Source organism: Dipodomys spectabilis, unplaced genomic scaffold, assembly GCF_019054845.1.
Source record: "Dipodomys spectabilis isolate Male_0828 unplaced genomic scaffold, ASM1905484v1 ptg000594l, whole genome shotgun sequence".
Taxonomy (NCBI): Eukaryota; Metazoa; Chordata; class Mammalia; order Rodentia; family Heteromyidae; genus Dipodomys; species Dipodomys spectabilis.
The window spans coordinates 1,540,654-1,553,477 of record NW_024871271.1 but is presented as its reverse complement, the minus strand read 5'-3'; the positions used below and the strand labels follow the sequence as shown (position 1 = coordinate 1,553,477).

General features: G+C 75.9%; 1 protein-coding gene across 1 annotated transcript; it reads right to left on the bottom strand.

Moving 5' to 3' along the window:
* Window positions 1-202: 202 nt before the first annotated feature.
* Window positions 203-4,180, bottom strand: Nkx1-1 (NK1 homeobox 1). Its single transcript, XM_042670955.1, has 2 exons — window positions 3,772-4,180; window positions 203-990 (listed from the first exon to the last, which is right to left on the bottom strand). Exons 1-2 carry the CDS (start codon window positions 4,178-4,180, stop codon window positions 203-205), a joined length of 1,197 nt encoding a protein of 398 aa, XP_042526889.1.
* Window positions 4,181-12,824: the final 8,644 nt, after the last annotated feature.

Below are 12,824 nucleotides of genomic sequence, written 5' to 3'. Positions count from 1 at the left end.
GCGTCCCCGCTGGCGCCCGCAAGGACCAGAACCCGGGCAGGGCGCAGCGCCGCTCCAGCGCGGCCTCCGGCGTTTATTGAGCGAAGTTCCGGGCTGGGCGCGCGTGGCTCGGCCCCGCCCTCTTCCCCTCTTCCAGGTGCCGTCTGTCGGTCTGTCCGTGCGTCCCGGCCCGGTCCGGTCCCAGTCCCTGGTCCCGCCGCCCTCAGAGGTGCGGGGCGTAGAAGGCGGGCGCGCCGTAGGGCTGCGAGCCCAGCACGAAGGGCGACAGCACGGCGGGGCCGGGCAGGAAGGGCAGCTGCGCGGCGCACACGAGCCCGCCGGGGCCGTGCGCCGGGTACCCCGCGGGGCCGTGCACGGCGAGCGGCGCGCCCACGGGCGGCGAGGGGCTCAGCGGGCTCAGGCCGCCCGCCAGCCCCGCGCCCGGGCCCGGGCCGGGCCCCGCGCCGCCGCCGCCCGCGGGCGCGCTGGTGTCCGCGCCCGGGTTCTGCTTCTTCCACTTGGTGCGGCGGTTCTGGAACCAGATCTTCACCTGCGTCTCGGTGAGGCTGAGCGACAGCGCCAGGTTGAGGCGCTCGCACACCGACAGGTAGCGCGTGGCCTTGAACTTGTTCTCCAGCGCCACGAGCTGCTCATAGGTGAAGGCGGTGCGCGCGCGCCGCGGCTTCCCGGACTTGGAGTCGGAGCCCGCGCGCTTGCGCTTGGGCTTGGCCGGCGCGCCCGCCGCGCCCCCCGCCGCCGTCCCGGGGCCGCCCCGCGCGCCCGCGGCCCCCTCGCCGGCCGGGGCCGCCTCCGCCTCCGCCGTCCCGGCGCAGCCCGACCCGCGGGCGCCGGGGCCGCCGTCTCCGCCGGCCGCCGCCTCCGCGCCCCGCGCCGGCGCCTCGTCCTCCTCCTCGGGCGCGTCGTCCCCGCTGTCCGCGCTCGGGCTGTGGCCGCCGCCGCTGCTGTAGCCATTGGCTTCGGCCTCGTCGGCCTTGTAGGGGTCGGCGGTACCTGCGGGCGCGGGGCAGGGGAGGACGGGGAGGGGCAGGGGAGGACGGGGAGGGGCAGGGGAGGACGGGGAGGGGCAGGGGAGGACGGGGAGGGGCAGGGGAGGACGGGGAGGGGCAGGGGAGGATGGGGGGCAGGGGAGGACGGGGAGGGGCAGGGGAGGACGGGGAGGGGCAGGAAAGGACGGGGAGGGGCAGGGGAGGACGGGGAGGGGCAGGGGAGGACGGGGAGGGGCAGGGGAGGACGGGGAGGGGCAGGGGAGGACGGGGAGGGGCAGGGGAGGACGGGGAGGGGCAGGGGAGGACGGGGAGGGGCAGGGGAGGACGGGGAAGGGCAGGGGAGGACGAGGAGGGGCAGGAAAGGACGGGGAGGGGCAGGGGAGGACGGGGAGGGGCAGGGGAGGACGGGGAGGGGCAGGGGAGGGGCAGGGGAGGACGGGGAGGGGCAAGAAAGGACGGGGAGGGGCAAGAAAGGACGGGGAGGGGCAGGGGAGGACGGGGAGGGGCAGGGGAGGACGGGGAGGGGCAGGGGAGGACGGGGGTCAGGGGAGGACGGGGGGCAGGGGAGGACGGGGGGCAGGGGAGGGCGGGGGTCGGGAGGGCGGGGGTCAGGGGAGGGGTGGGGAGGACAGGAGGGCAGGGGTCAGGAAGATGGGGGATCAAGACAGGACGGAGATGAGGGGAAGATGGGAGTCGGGAGGGCAGAGGTCAGGGGAGATGGGGGTCAGAGGAGGAGAGAGGTCAGGGGAGATGGGGTCAGGCTTCGCACCTGCACCCGGCCTGCCCCTCCTTGGGCCGCGTGCCCCTCTTCGTTTGCCCTCCTCCCCGTTTCCGTTTCCCGATCCAATTTCGTTTGTTCGGTCTGCACCCGGCTCGGGCGCCTGCCTTGGCCCGCCCGGGCCCGGCCGCCCGGGAGGGAGCGCGGCCACCGGGGAGCGCCAGGATCCCACCAGGCCTGGGCCGCCCAGTGACCACCGGGAGGCCCGATCGATCCTCGGGCAGACACCAACTTAATTAAACTCCTTTTGTGTGATGTACAAACTAGTTAAGGGCCGTTTAATTTATCTCAGCGCACATCATCCTCCAATTACAGCAGGCGTGGGACCAGGGATCACAGGAGTTAGCCGAGAACATGGCGGGACGGGGCGGCGCCGAGGGCACCGCCACCCCGGCCTCTCCCACCTCGGCCCGGGCCGCGGCGCCGGCACCTGGCCTAGTGGGGCTCCCGGCCTGTCAGGAGCCCTGTCCCCATTCCCCACGGGGCTCGGCTCTGCCCAAGCCCACAGACAAGAGGGGCGCTGGGCATCCAGCCCCGGGGCAGAGCTGGGCAGACCCGCATCCCACAGAGGGAGAGGGGCGCTGGGCATCCAGCCCCGGGGCAGAGCCGGGCAGCAGACCCGCATCCCACAGAGGGAGAGGGGCGCTGGGCATCCAGCCCCGGGGCAGAGCTGGGCAGCAGACAGACCCGCATCCCACAGAGGGAGAGGGGCGCTGGGCGTCCAGCCCCGGGCAGCCAGGCAGCAGACAGACCCGCATCCCACAGAGGGAGAGGGGTGCTGGGCGTCCAGCCCCGGGGCAGAGCTGGGCAGCAGACAGACCCGCATCCCACAGAGGGAGAGGGGTGCTGGGCGTCCAGCCCCGGGGCAGAGCTGGGCAGCAGACAGACCCGCATCCCACAGAGGGAGAGGGGTGCTGGGCGTCCAGCCCCGGGGCAGAGCTGGGCAGCAGACAGACCCGCATCCCACAGAGGGAGAGGGGCGCTGGGCATCCAGCCCCGGGGCAGAGCTGGGCAGACCCGCATCCCACAGAGGGAGAGGGGCGCTGGGCGTCCAGCCCCAGGACAGAGCCGGGCAGCAGACCCGCATCCCACAGAGGGAGAGGGGCGCTGGGCGTCCAGCCCCGGGGCAGCCGGCCAGCAGACCCGCATCTCCCAGGAAGAGGCTATGGCCTTTGCAGTATTTAGTCTCAGAAAGCCTCTCTGCTGGGCAGGACGTGTCTGTGCGCGTGGCCCGCACTCGTGCCCGCAGCCCCACAGGTGGTCTCCAGCCACCCCACAGCTCAGCAGGTGTTATCAAGGCCTGGCTCAGGCCAGGTCTGCCCGGAGACGGGAGACGCTGGGGCGGGAAAGGTAAATTCGGTCCTGCAAGGCCTGGTCCAGGCAACTGTCCCGGTTGTCGTGGGGCCCCGCAGCGGTGCGGCCGGGAGGAGCAGGGGCCGGGGTCCGCGCGCCCAGCGCCCAGCTCGGGGCTGGCGGCCGCGGCCCGCGCTGGAGGGAGGGGGAGGGGGCACAAAAAGCAATCAGGAGCGGGTCGAATGCAATCCGCGATCAATAGCGGCCCCTAATAAGTGTAATAGGTTTTAATCGAGTAATTATCCGAATTTTGACCCTATAATTTAGATGTTGGGGGAGCTCGCAAGGTGCTTGAAAGAGATATGCACGCGCCGTAATGGGATATCGACCGCGCGGGGCGCGCGCCGCCCCATTACCGGCGCTTTCCGCCGCTAAGCACATTTCCCCGCAACTGTAATCGAAGGGATTTAATTGTTTTTCCAGAGATAACCAGCGTTTTGTCACAATTAGTCTGATTTGTCCCAAAACGGGGAGGGCGGGAGGCCGGGGTCGCGGGGGGTGGCGGTCACCGCCGCCCGGGCCCCTCCGCCGGCACCGACTTCCCTCCGCGGCCGGGCCTCGGGAGCCCGGGTCCGACGGAGGCCGCGGGCGGGCGGCGCGCGCCCCGTACCCGGCGAACTTTCCACGGAGCGCCCCGCGCCCCGCGCTACTCACTCTGCGGCTCGGCTCCCGCGGCGGCGAGGCTGCGGCGCTCCGGCTCCTCCGCGCGCGGCGGGCGTCCCGGGGCGCACGGGGCGCACGCGGCGGGGCCCGCGGGGCCCGGCAGCACGCAGCGGCGCCTTCTGCTGTTGAACTTATTGGGGTCCAGGATGTCCAGCACCGAGAAGGAGGTGGGGCGCGGGGGCGCGGCGGGCCGGGCCGCGCCCGCACCCTCGGGCGCCGCGGGCGCCGTGTCGCCGGCCGCGAGCGGCGGGGCCCCGGCCCGGGGGAACGCGGGGAGGTCGGCGCGCCCGTCCATGGCGTCCCGAGCTGCGGCGGCGGGCGCGGCGGGCGCGGGCCCCGGGCCGGGCGGCGGCGGCGGCGCGGGCCCGTCCGCGGGAGCCGCCGGGCCGCTGGCGCTCATGCCGGCCTCCCGCCGCTCCGGCGGCTCGCGCCCCGCCGCTCACTGGGCTCCCATGGCCGGCGGCCCGCCGCCCCCGGCCCGGAACCGCCGGCGTGGCCTCCGCCGCCGCCTCAGGCCGCCGGCCCGCGCATTTATGGCGGCCCGGCCGAGGCGCCGGCGCGGCCGCACGCCGCACACCGCACACACGTGCGCCGCCGCCCGCGGCCCCGCCGCCCTCGTTAGCGCGCGCGCCTAATTGGCTGCGAACGGCTCGGGGCGCGGGGGGCGGGCCCCGCGGGGGGGCGGGCCGGAGCCGCGGCCCGGGCGCCGGAGCGCGGACCGCGGGCGGCGGCGCCTCCGCCTCCCGGCCCGGGGCGAACGCGGCCCGGCCGGCCTCGGATTGCTGCGGGGCCCGGCGGCGGCGCGGCGGAGGCCCGCGGAGCCCCGGCCCGGCCCGCACGTCTCTCGCCCGCCTCGCCCCGGGCGGCTGGGGCCCGCGGCGGCCTCGGCCCCTTCCCGGTGATCCCCGAGGCCGGGCTTCGCCGACTGCCGCGGCGGCCGCCGGGCCTGGCGCTCCCGCCGCGGCCCCCGCCCCCCGCGGCGCCCGCCCCCCGCGCGCCATCGAATTAGAGGCCCCGAGGGGGCGGGGCCGCGGCCCCGGGCGCCCATTAGCGGCGCCGTCCGGAGGACGGGGGCTGGACGGCGCGCCCTCCCCGCCTCCGCCCCCGGCCCGGGGGGGGGGGAGGGGGCGGACCGCGCGGGCCCCGCTCCCCCCCCCCCCCCGCCCGGACGGGGTTGGAAAATCGCTGGGACGCCGCCCGCCCGCGGAGACGGCCGTAGCCTCCCCGCCGAGAGGCTGCAGCCCGCGCCCCGCTCGCGGAGAACGCGCTGGCGGCCGCGCGCACGCCCGGGGCCGGGTCCCCGGAGGTCCGGGCGGGCGGAGGGGGGTCCGAGCGCGGGCGGCCGGCCGCGCGTCCCGCCTCCCCGCGCTGGGCGTGCGCGCGCCCCGCCGCGGTCCCCCGAGCCCGCTCGGCGCACCAGGACGGGCCTTCGCAATTACCGCGGGCAATGATCCTTCGGAAGCAGACATTAAAAGTTGGGGGAAACAATAAGGGACCGGTCGGCTGTCATTTGGGCCACGCTCCGACGTCCTGAGCCCGGGCGGCTGGGGCGGGGGCCGCCCCCTCCTCCCCGCGCCCGCCCTCCCGCCGCCCCACTGGCCCGTCCATCCTGAGATTCTAATCAGACCCACGACGCTGTGTCCTTCCTTGCCAGGACTTGATTATTCTTTATCTTTAAATTATAAATCACCTCTGGGGAAGGAGGGTGGGTCATCTCTCATCGGAAGAAGGTAATTATCTCCTTCCCACCCGCTCCCTCCTCTCCCAGCTGGGTTTGAATATAGATGTACACGCCCCATTTACACACACACACACACTCATTCACCAGCGCGGCACACACGCGGGGATTCATTCATGAGCACCAGACACGCGCGCAGGAACACAGCTCGCCAGCGCGCTCGTCCTCCCGCTCCCTCCCCGCCGTGGGGTCTCTGCGGTTCCCGGGGACTGTCCGGTCCCCAACCGCTCTGCTCGCCGGAGACACCGCCAGCAGAGGCGGGGCTCCGGGGAGCGGCGGGCCGGGGGCAGGGCTGCCCGCCAGCCGGGCTCCGAGCGGCCCCGCCGGTGTGCGGGCACCTAGCGCCCGTCACCAGCACCGGGGAGACGCGGGCTCCGCCATAATCTCCGAACAGGCTCGGTCCTCCCCGCGCTGGTTCGGTGGCCGCCGGCTCAGCTCGGCCTGGGAGGGAACGTGCGGGTCCCACCGCTCCCCGGGACCGTTTCCATCCCCGCTGCCGGCGGAGAGGGCGCTTCGCCTGGGTCAGATGCGGTACAGCTGGATCGCGTCCCCACCACGCGCACACACGCGTGTGCGCCCACGCTCGCCTGCTCGCGCGCCAGACGCTGCCCCTCTTGGGGTGGAGGTTGAGTGTGGCGCTGCACAATGGCGTCCTCGAGTTCCTAGCATTTCCCCGGCGCTTCCCCATCTCCCCCGTGTCTTCCCGGCCCCGGACAGGCCGCTGGGGCCGAGGAGGGCGTGAGGCGGCGGGGGTGGATGGGACCCCGCGCAGGACAGAGGGCCTCCTCGCTTTCCCGGGCCGGGCGCTGTGTGCACGGGGTGCGGCCTCCGTCCCCCCATCCCCGTCCCCCCATCCCCGGGCCGGGCGCTGTGTGCACGGGGTGCGGCCTCCGTCCCCCCATCCCCGTCCCCCCATCCCCGGGCCGGGCGCTGTGTGCACGGGGTGCGGCCTCCGTCCCCCCATCCCCGGGCGCTGTGTGGACGGGGTGCGGCCTCCGTCCCCCCATCCCCGGGCGCTGTGTGTGCACGGGGTGCGGCCTCCGTCCCCCCATCCCCGTCCCCCCATCCCCGGGCCGGGCGCTGTGTGCACGGGGTGCGGCCTCCGTCCCCCCATCCCCGGGCGCTGTGTGGACACGGGGTGCGGCCTCCGTCCCCCCATCCCCGGGCGCTGTGTGCACGGGGTGCGGCCTCCGTCCCCCCATCCCCGGGCGCTGTGTGGACACGGGGTGCGGCCTCCGTCCCCCCATCCCCGGGCGCTGTGTGGACGGGGGGTGCGGCCTCCGTCCCCCCATCCCCGGGCGCTGTGTGGACGGGGGGTGCGGCCTCCGTCCCCCCATCCCCGGGCGCTGTGTGGACACGGGGTGCGGCCTCCGTCCCCCCATCCCCGGGCGCTGTGTGGACGGGGGGGGGTGCGTCTCCCGTCCCCCCATCCCCGGGCGCTGTGTGCACGGGGTGCGGCCTCCGTCCCCCCATCCCCGGGCGCTGTGTGTGCACGGGGTGCGTCTCCCCCGGGCGCTGTGTGTGCACGGGGTGCGTCTCCCGTCCCCCCATCCCCGGGCCGGGCGCTGTGTGGACGGGGTGCGGCCTCCGTCCCCCCATCCCCGGGCGCTGTGTGTGCACGGGGTGCGTCTCCCGTCCCCCCATCCCCGGGCCGGGCGCTGTGTGCACGGGGTGCGTCTCCCGTCCCCCCATCCCCGGGCGCTGTGTGCACGGGGTGCGGCCTCCGTCCCCCCATCCCCGGGCGCTGTGTGTGGACGGGGTGCGGCCTCCGTCTCCCCATCCCCGGGCGCTGTGTGGACACGGGGTGCGGCCTCCGTCCCCCCATCCCCGGGCCGGGCGCTGTGTGTGGACGGGGTGCGGCCTCCGTCCCCCCATCCCCGGGCGCTGTGTGGACACGGGGTGCGGCCTCCGTCCCCCCATCCCCGGGCGCTGTGTGGACGGGGGGGGGGGGTGCGTCTCCCGTCCCCCCATCCCCGGGCGCTGTGTGCACGGGGTGCGGCCTCCGTCCCCCCATCCCCGGGCGCTGTGTGTGCACGGGGTGCGTCTCCCCCGGGCGCTGTGTGTGCACGGGGTGCGTCTCCCGTCCCCCCATCCCCGGGCCGGGCGCTGTGTGGACGGGGTGCGGCCTCCGTCCCCCCATCCCCGGGCGCTGGCGCTGTGTGTGCACGGGGTGCGTCTCCCGTCCCCCCATCCCCGGGCCGGGCGCTGTGTGGACGGGGTGCGGCCTCCGTCCCCCCATCCCCGGGCGCTGTGTGTGGACGGGGTGCGTCTCCCGTCCCCCCATCCCCGGGCCGGCCCGGGGCGCGGGGTGCCCGGCACCTCCCCACCCAGCGCAGATCACAATGGGCGCGCACCAGGCTCTCCCTGTGGGTCGCGGCCCACCTGCCATCTCGGGTTACGGCCGGGTCGCCGGCGGCACTCGCGGCCCCGGCGGGCTCGGACGGTGCGGCCGCGTCCGGGCGGAGACCTCGGGGCTCGGGCGGCCGGGGCCCCGGGGGCGGCGCTGTGAAGTTCGAGGGGGCAAAAGGCAGCAGGTCCCCGGCCCGGCCCCGCCCTGGGGCTCCCGTGGTCCCGTGGGTCGTGGGACGGCCCCGGCCCCCAGCGCCTCCGCCCTCGGCCACCCTGTCTCCTCTCGGGCCCCAGGGCTCCGGGTCGGCGGCGGCAGCGGGGTCCGGGCCTGGCAACGAGGACGTCCCTGTGCCCCGCGCGCACGCGCCTGCACAACACGCGGGGCCGAGCCGGCGCGGGCGGCGGGCGGGGCGCGGGTCTGCGCCGCCCCTCCGGGACGCGGCGGACTCCGGGGAGGGGGGACAGCCCGGAGGGGGCGGGCAGCCGCGCCCACCCGAGGGCGGGTCAGCGCCACGGACAGCGGCCTCCGCCGCGGGTCGGAGGGTCAGCGCGCGGCGCGCGGCTTCCCCGAGGCGGAGCTCGCGCCCGGGCAGCGCCCCGACGGCCACTGCGCCGAGTCCGGACCCGGTGTCCCGGGTTCGACGCCACCGCCCTCCCCCCCGAGCCCGGACCCCGAGCGTGCGCGGCGTGGCTCCCCGAAGGCGAGCCCCAGGCGGGGCCACAGGCCGGGGTCCCCCGCCCCTCCCGTGCGGGGCCACAGGCCGGGGTCCCCCGCCCCTCCCGTGCGGGGGCCACAGGCCGGGGTCCCCCGCCCCTCCCGTGCGGGGCCACAGGCCGGGTCCCCCGCCCCTCCCGTGCGGGGCCACAGGCCGGGGTCCCCCGCCCCTCCCGTGCGGGGCCACAGGCCGGGGTCCCCCGCCCCTCCCGTGCGGGGCCACAGGCCGGGTCCCCCGCCCCGCACCGCGGCCCCGCGCGCCCACCCTCGGTCCGCACCGCCTCCCGCCTCAGTCCCGGCGTCCAAACGCCGCGGCGTCCTCGGCGATCCGCGGCCCGAGCTTCCCGGAAATCCCGGAAATCGCTCCGCTCGGGGTCACGGCGACTCCCCCCCCCCCCCACCTGCCTCGGGGTCACGGCGACTCCCCCCCCCCCGCCTCGGGGTCACGGCGACTCCCCCCAACCCCCGCCTCGGGGTCACGGCGACTCCCCCCCCCCACCCCCCCCCGCCTCGGGGTCACGGCGACTCCCCCCCATCCCCCGCCTCGGGGTCACGGCGACTCCCCCCCCCCCCCGCCCGCCTCGGGGTCACGGCGACTCCCCCCATCCCCCGCCTCGGGGTCACGGCGACTCCCCCCCATCCCCCGCCTCGGGGTCACGGCGACTCCCCCCATCCCCCGCCTCGGGGTCACGGCGACTCCCCCCCATCCCCCGCCTCGGGGTCACGGCGACTCCCCCCCCCCCCCGCCCGCCTCGGGGTCACGGCGACTCCCCCCCATCCCCCGCCTCGGGGTCACGGCGACTCCCCCCCATCCCCCGCCTCGGGGTCACGGCGACTCCCCCCATCCCCCGCCTCGGGGTCACGGCGACTCCCCCCCATCCCCCGCCTCGGGGTCACGGCGACTCCCCCCCATCCCCCGCCTCGGGGTCACGGCGACTCCCCTCCCCCCCCCCCCCCGCCTCGGGGTCACGGCGACTCTCCCCCATCCCCCGCCTCGGGGTCACGGCGACTCCCCCCCCATCCCCCGCCTCGGGGTCACGGCGACTCCCCTCCCCCCCCCCCCCGCCTCGGGGTCACGGCGACTCTCCCCCATCCCCCGCCTCGGGGTCACGGCGACTCCCCCCATCCCCCGCCTCGGGGTCACTGCGACTCCCCCCCATCCCCCGCCTCGGGGTCACGGCGACTCCCCTCCCCCCCCCCCGCCTCGGGGTCACGGCGACTCTCCCCCATCCCCCGCCTCGGGGTCACGGCGACTCCCCCCCATCCCCCGCCTCGGGGTCACGGCGACTCCCCCCCATCCCCCGCCTCGGGGTCACGGCGACTCCCCCCCATCCCCCGCCTCGGGGTCACGGCGACTCCCCCCCAACCCCCGCCTCGGGGTCACGGCGACTCCCCCCCATCCCCCGCCTCGGGGTCACGGCGACTCCCCCCCAACCCCCGCCTCGGGGTCACGGCGACTCCCCCCCATCCCCCGCCTCGGGGTCACGGCGACTCCCCCCCATCCCCCGCCTCGGGGTCACGGCGACTCCCCCCCATCCCCCGCCTCGGGGTCACGGCGACCCCCCCCCCCGCCTCCGCCCCCCCCCCCCCCCCCCCCCCGCCTCGCTCGGGCGCCCGGAGCTCGCCGGTCCCTCCCGCGCCTCCCGGTGCGCGGGGCGCAGGCCGAGGTTAGCGGAGGCCGAGGCCGTGGAAGGACGGGCGGGCGGAAGAGCGCGGGGCCCGCGAGCACGCGGAGGGCGCGGTGAGCAGCGGGCCTAGCGAGCGACCCCAGCGACCCCAGCGACCCCAGAGACCCCAGAGACCCCAGAGACCCCAGCGACCCCAGAGACCCCAGCGACCCCAGAGACCCCAGCGACCCCAGCGACCCCAGAGACCCCAGAGACCCCAGAGACCCCAGCGACCCCAGAGACCCCAGCGACCCCAGAGACCCCAGAGACCCCAGAGACCCCAGAGACCCCAGAGACCCCAGAGACCCCAGCGACCCCAGCGACCCCAGCGACCCCAGAGACCCCAGCGACCCCAGAGACCCCAGAGACCCCAGCGACCCCAGCGACCCCAGAGACCCCGGAGACCCCAGCGACCCCAGAGACCCCAGCGACCCCAGAGACCCCAGAGACCCCAGCGACCCCAGAGACCCCAGAGACCCCAGCGACCCCAGAGACCCCAGCGACCCCAGAGACCCCAGAGACCCCAGCGACCCCAGAGACCCCAGCGACCCCAGAGACCCCGGAGACCCCAGCGACCCCAGAGACCCCAGCGACCCCAGAGACCCCGGAGACCCCAGCGACCCCAGAGACCCCAGAGACCCCAGCGACCCCAGCGACCCCAGAGACCCCAGAGACCCCAGAGACCCCAGCGACCCCAGCGACCCCAGAGACCCCAGAGACCCCAGCGACCCCAGAGACCCCAGAGACCCCAGCGGCCCCAGCGGCCCCAGAGACCCCAGAGACCCCAGCGACCCCAGAGACCCCAGCGACCCCAGAGACCCCAGAGACCCCAGAGACCCCAGCGACCCCAGAGACCCCAGAGACCCTAGAGACCCCAGAGACCCCAGCGGCCCCAGCGGCCCCAGAGACCCCAGAGACCCCAGAGACCCCAGAGACACCAGCGACCCCAGAGACCCCAGAGACCCCAGAGACCCCAGCGACCCCAGTGACCCCAGCGACTCCAGAGACCCCAGCGACCCCAGAGACCCCAGAGACCCTAGAGACCCCAGAGACCCCAGCGGCCCCAGAGACCCCAGAGACCCCAGAGACCCCAGAGACACCAGCGACCCCAGTGGCCCCAGAGACCCCAGCGACCCCAGAGACCCCAGCGGCCCCAGCGGCCCCAGAGACCCCAGAGACCCCAGCGACCCCAGAGACCCCAGAGACCCCAGAGACCCCAGCGACCCCAGCGACCCCAGAGACCCCAGAGACCCCAGCGACCCCAGAGACCCCAGAGACCCCAGCGACCCCAGAGACCCCAGAGACCCCAGAGACCCCAGCGGCCCCAGCGACCCCAGAGACCCCAGCGGCCCCAGCGACCCCAGAGACCCCAGAGACCCCAGCGACCCCAGCGACCCCAGAGACCCCAGCGGCCCCAGCGGCCCCAGCGACCCCAGAGACCCCAGAGACCCCAGAGACCCATGAGACCCCAGAGACCCCAGAGACCCCAGCGACCCCAGAGACCCCAGAGACCCCAGCGACCCCAGAGACCCCAGCGACCCCAGCGACCCCAGAGACCCCAGAGACCCCAGCGACCCCAGCGACCCCAGAGACCCCAGAGACCCCAGAGACCCCAGCGACCCCAGAGACCCCAGAGACCCCAGCGACCCCAGCGACCCCAGAGACCCCAGAGACCCCAGCGACCCCAGCGACCCCAGCGACCCCAGAGACCCCAGAGACCCCAGAGACCCCAGCGACCCCAGCGACCCCAGAGACCCCAGAGACCCCCAGCGACCCCAGAGACCCCAGCGACCCCAGCGACCCCAGAGACCCCAGAGACCCCAGACCCCAGAGACCCCAGAGACCCCAGACACCCCAGACACCCCAGAGACCCCAGCGGCCCCAGCGGCCCCAGCGACCCCAGAGACCCCAGAGACCCCAGAGACCCCAGCGACCCCAGAGACCCCAGCGACCCCAGCGACCCCAGCGACCCCAGCGACCCCAGAGACCCCAGACCCCAGGACCCCAGAGACCCCAGCGACTCCAGAGACCCCAGCGACCCCAGCGACCCCAGCGACCCCAGAGACCCCAGAGACCCCAGCGAACCCAGAGACCCCAGAGACCCCAGAGACCCCAGCGACCCCAGAGACCCCAGAGACACCAGCGACCCCAGAGACCCCAGCGACCCCAGAGACCCCAGAGACCCCAGAGACCCCAGAGACCCCAGCGGCCCCAGCGGCCCCAGAGACCCCAGAGACCCCAGAGACCCCAGCGACCCCAGAGACCCCAGAGACCCCAGCGACCCCAGCGACCCCAGCGACTCCAGAGACCCCAGCGACCCCAGAGACCCCAGAGACCCCAGCGACCCCAGCGACCCCAGCGACCCCAGAGACCCCAGAGACCCCAGAGACCCTAGAGACCCCAGAGACCCCAGCGGCCCCAGCGGCCCCAGAGACCCCAGAGACCCCAGAGACCCCAGCGACCCCAGAGACCCCAGAGACCCCAGCGGCCCCAGCGGCCCCAGAGACCCCAGAGACCCCAGAGACCCCAGCGACCCCAGAGACCCCAGCAATCCCAGAGACCCCAGCGACCCCAG

Coding starts and splice junctions, on each gene's coding strand:
- Nkx1-1 (XM_042670955.1), bottom strand. CDS start 4,180: ATGAGCGCCAGCGGCCCGGCGGCTCCCGCGGACGGGCCCGCGCCGCCG. Junction 991..3,771: donor CGCGGGAGCCGAGCCGCAGA/GTGAGTAGCGCG, acceptor CCGCGCCCGCAG/GTACCGCCGACCCCTACAAG.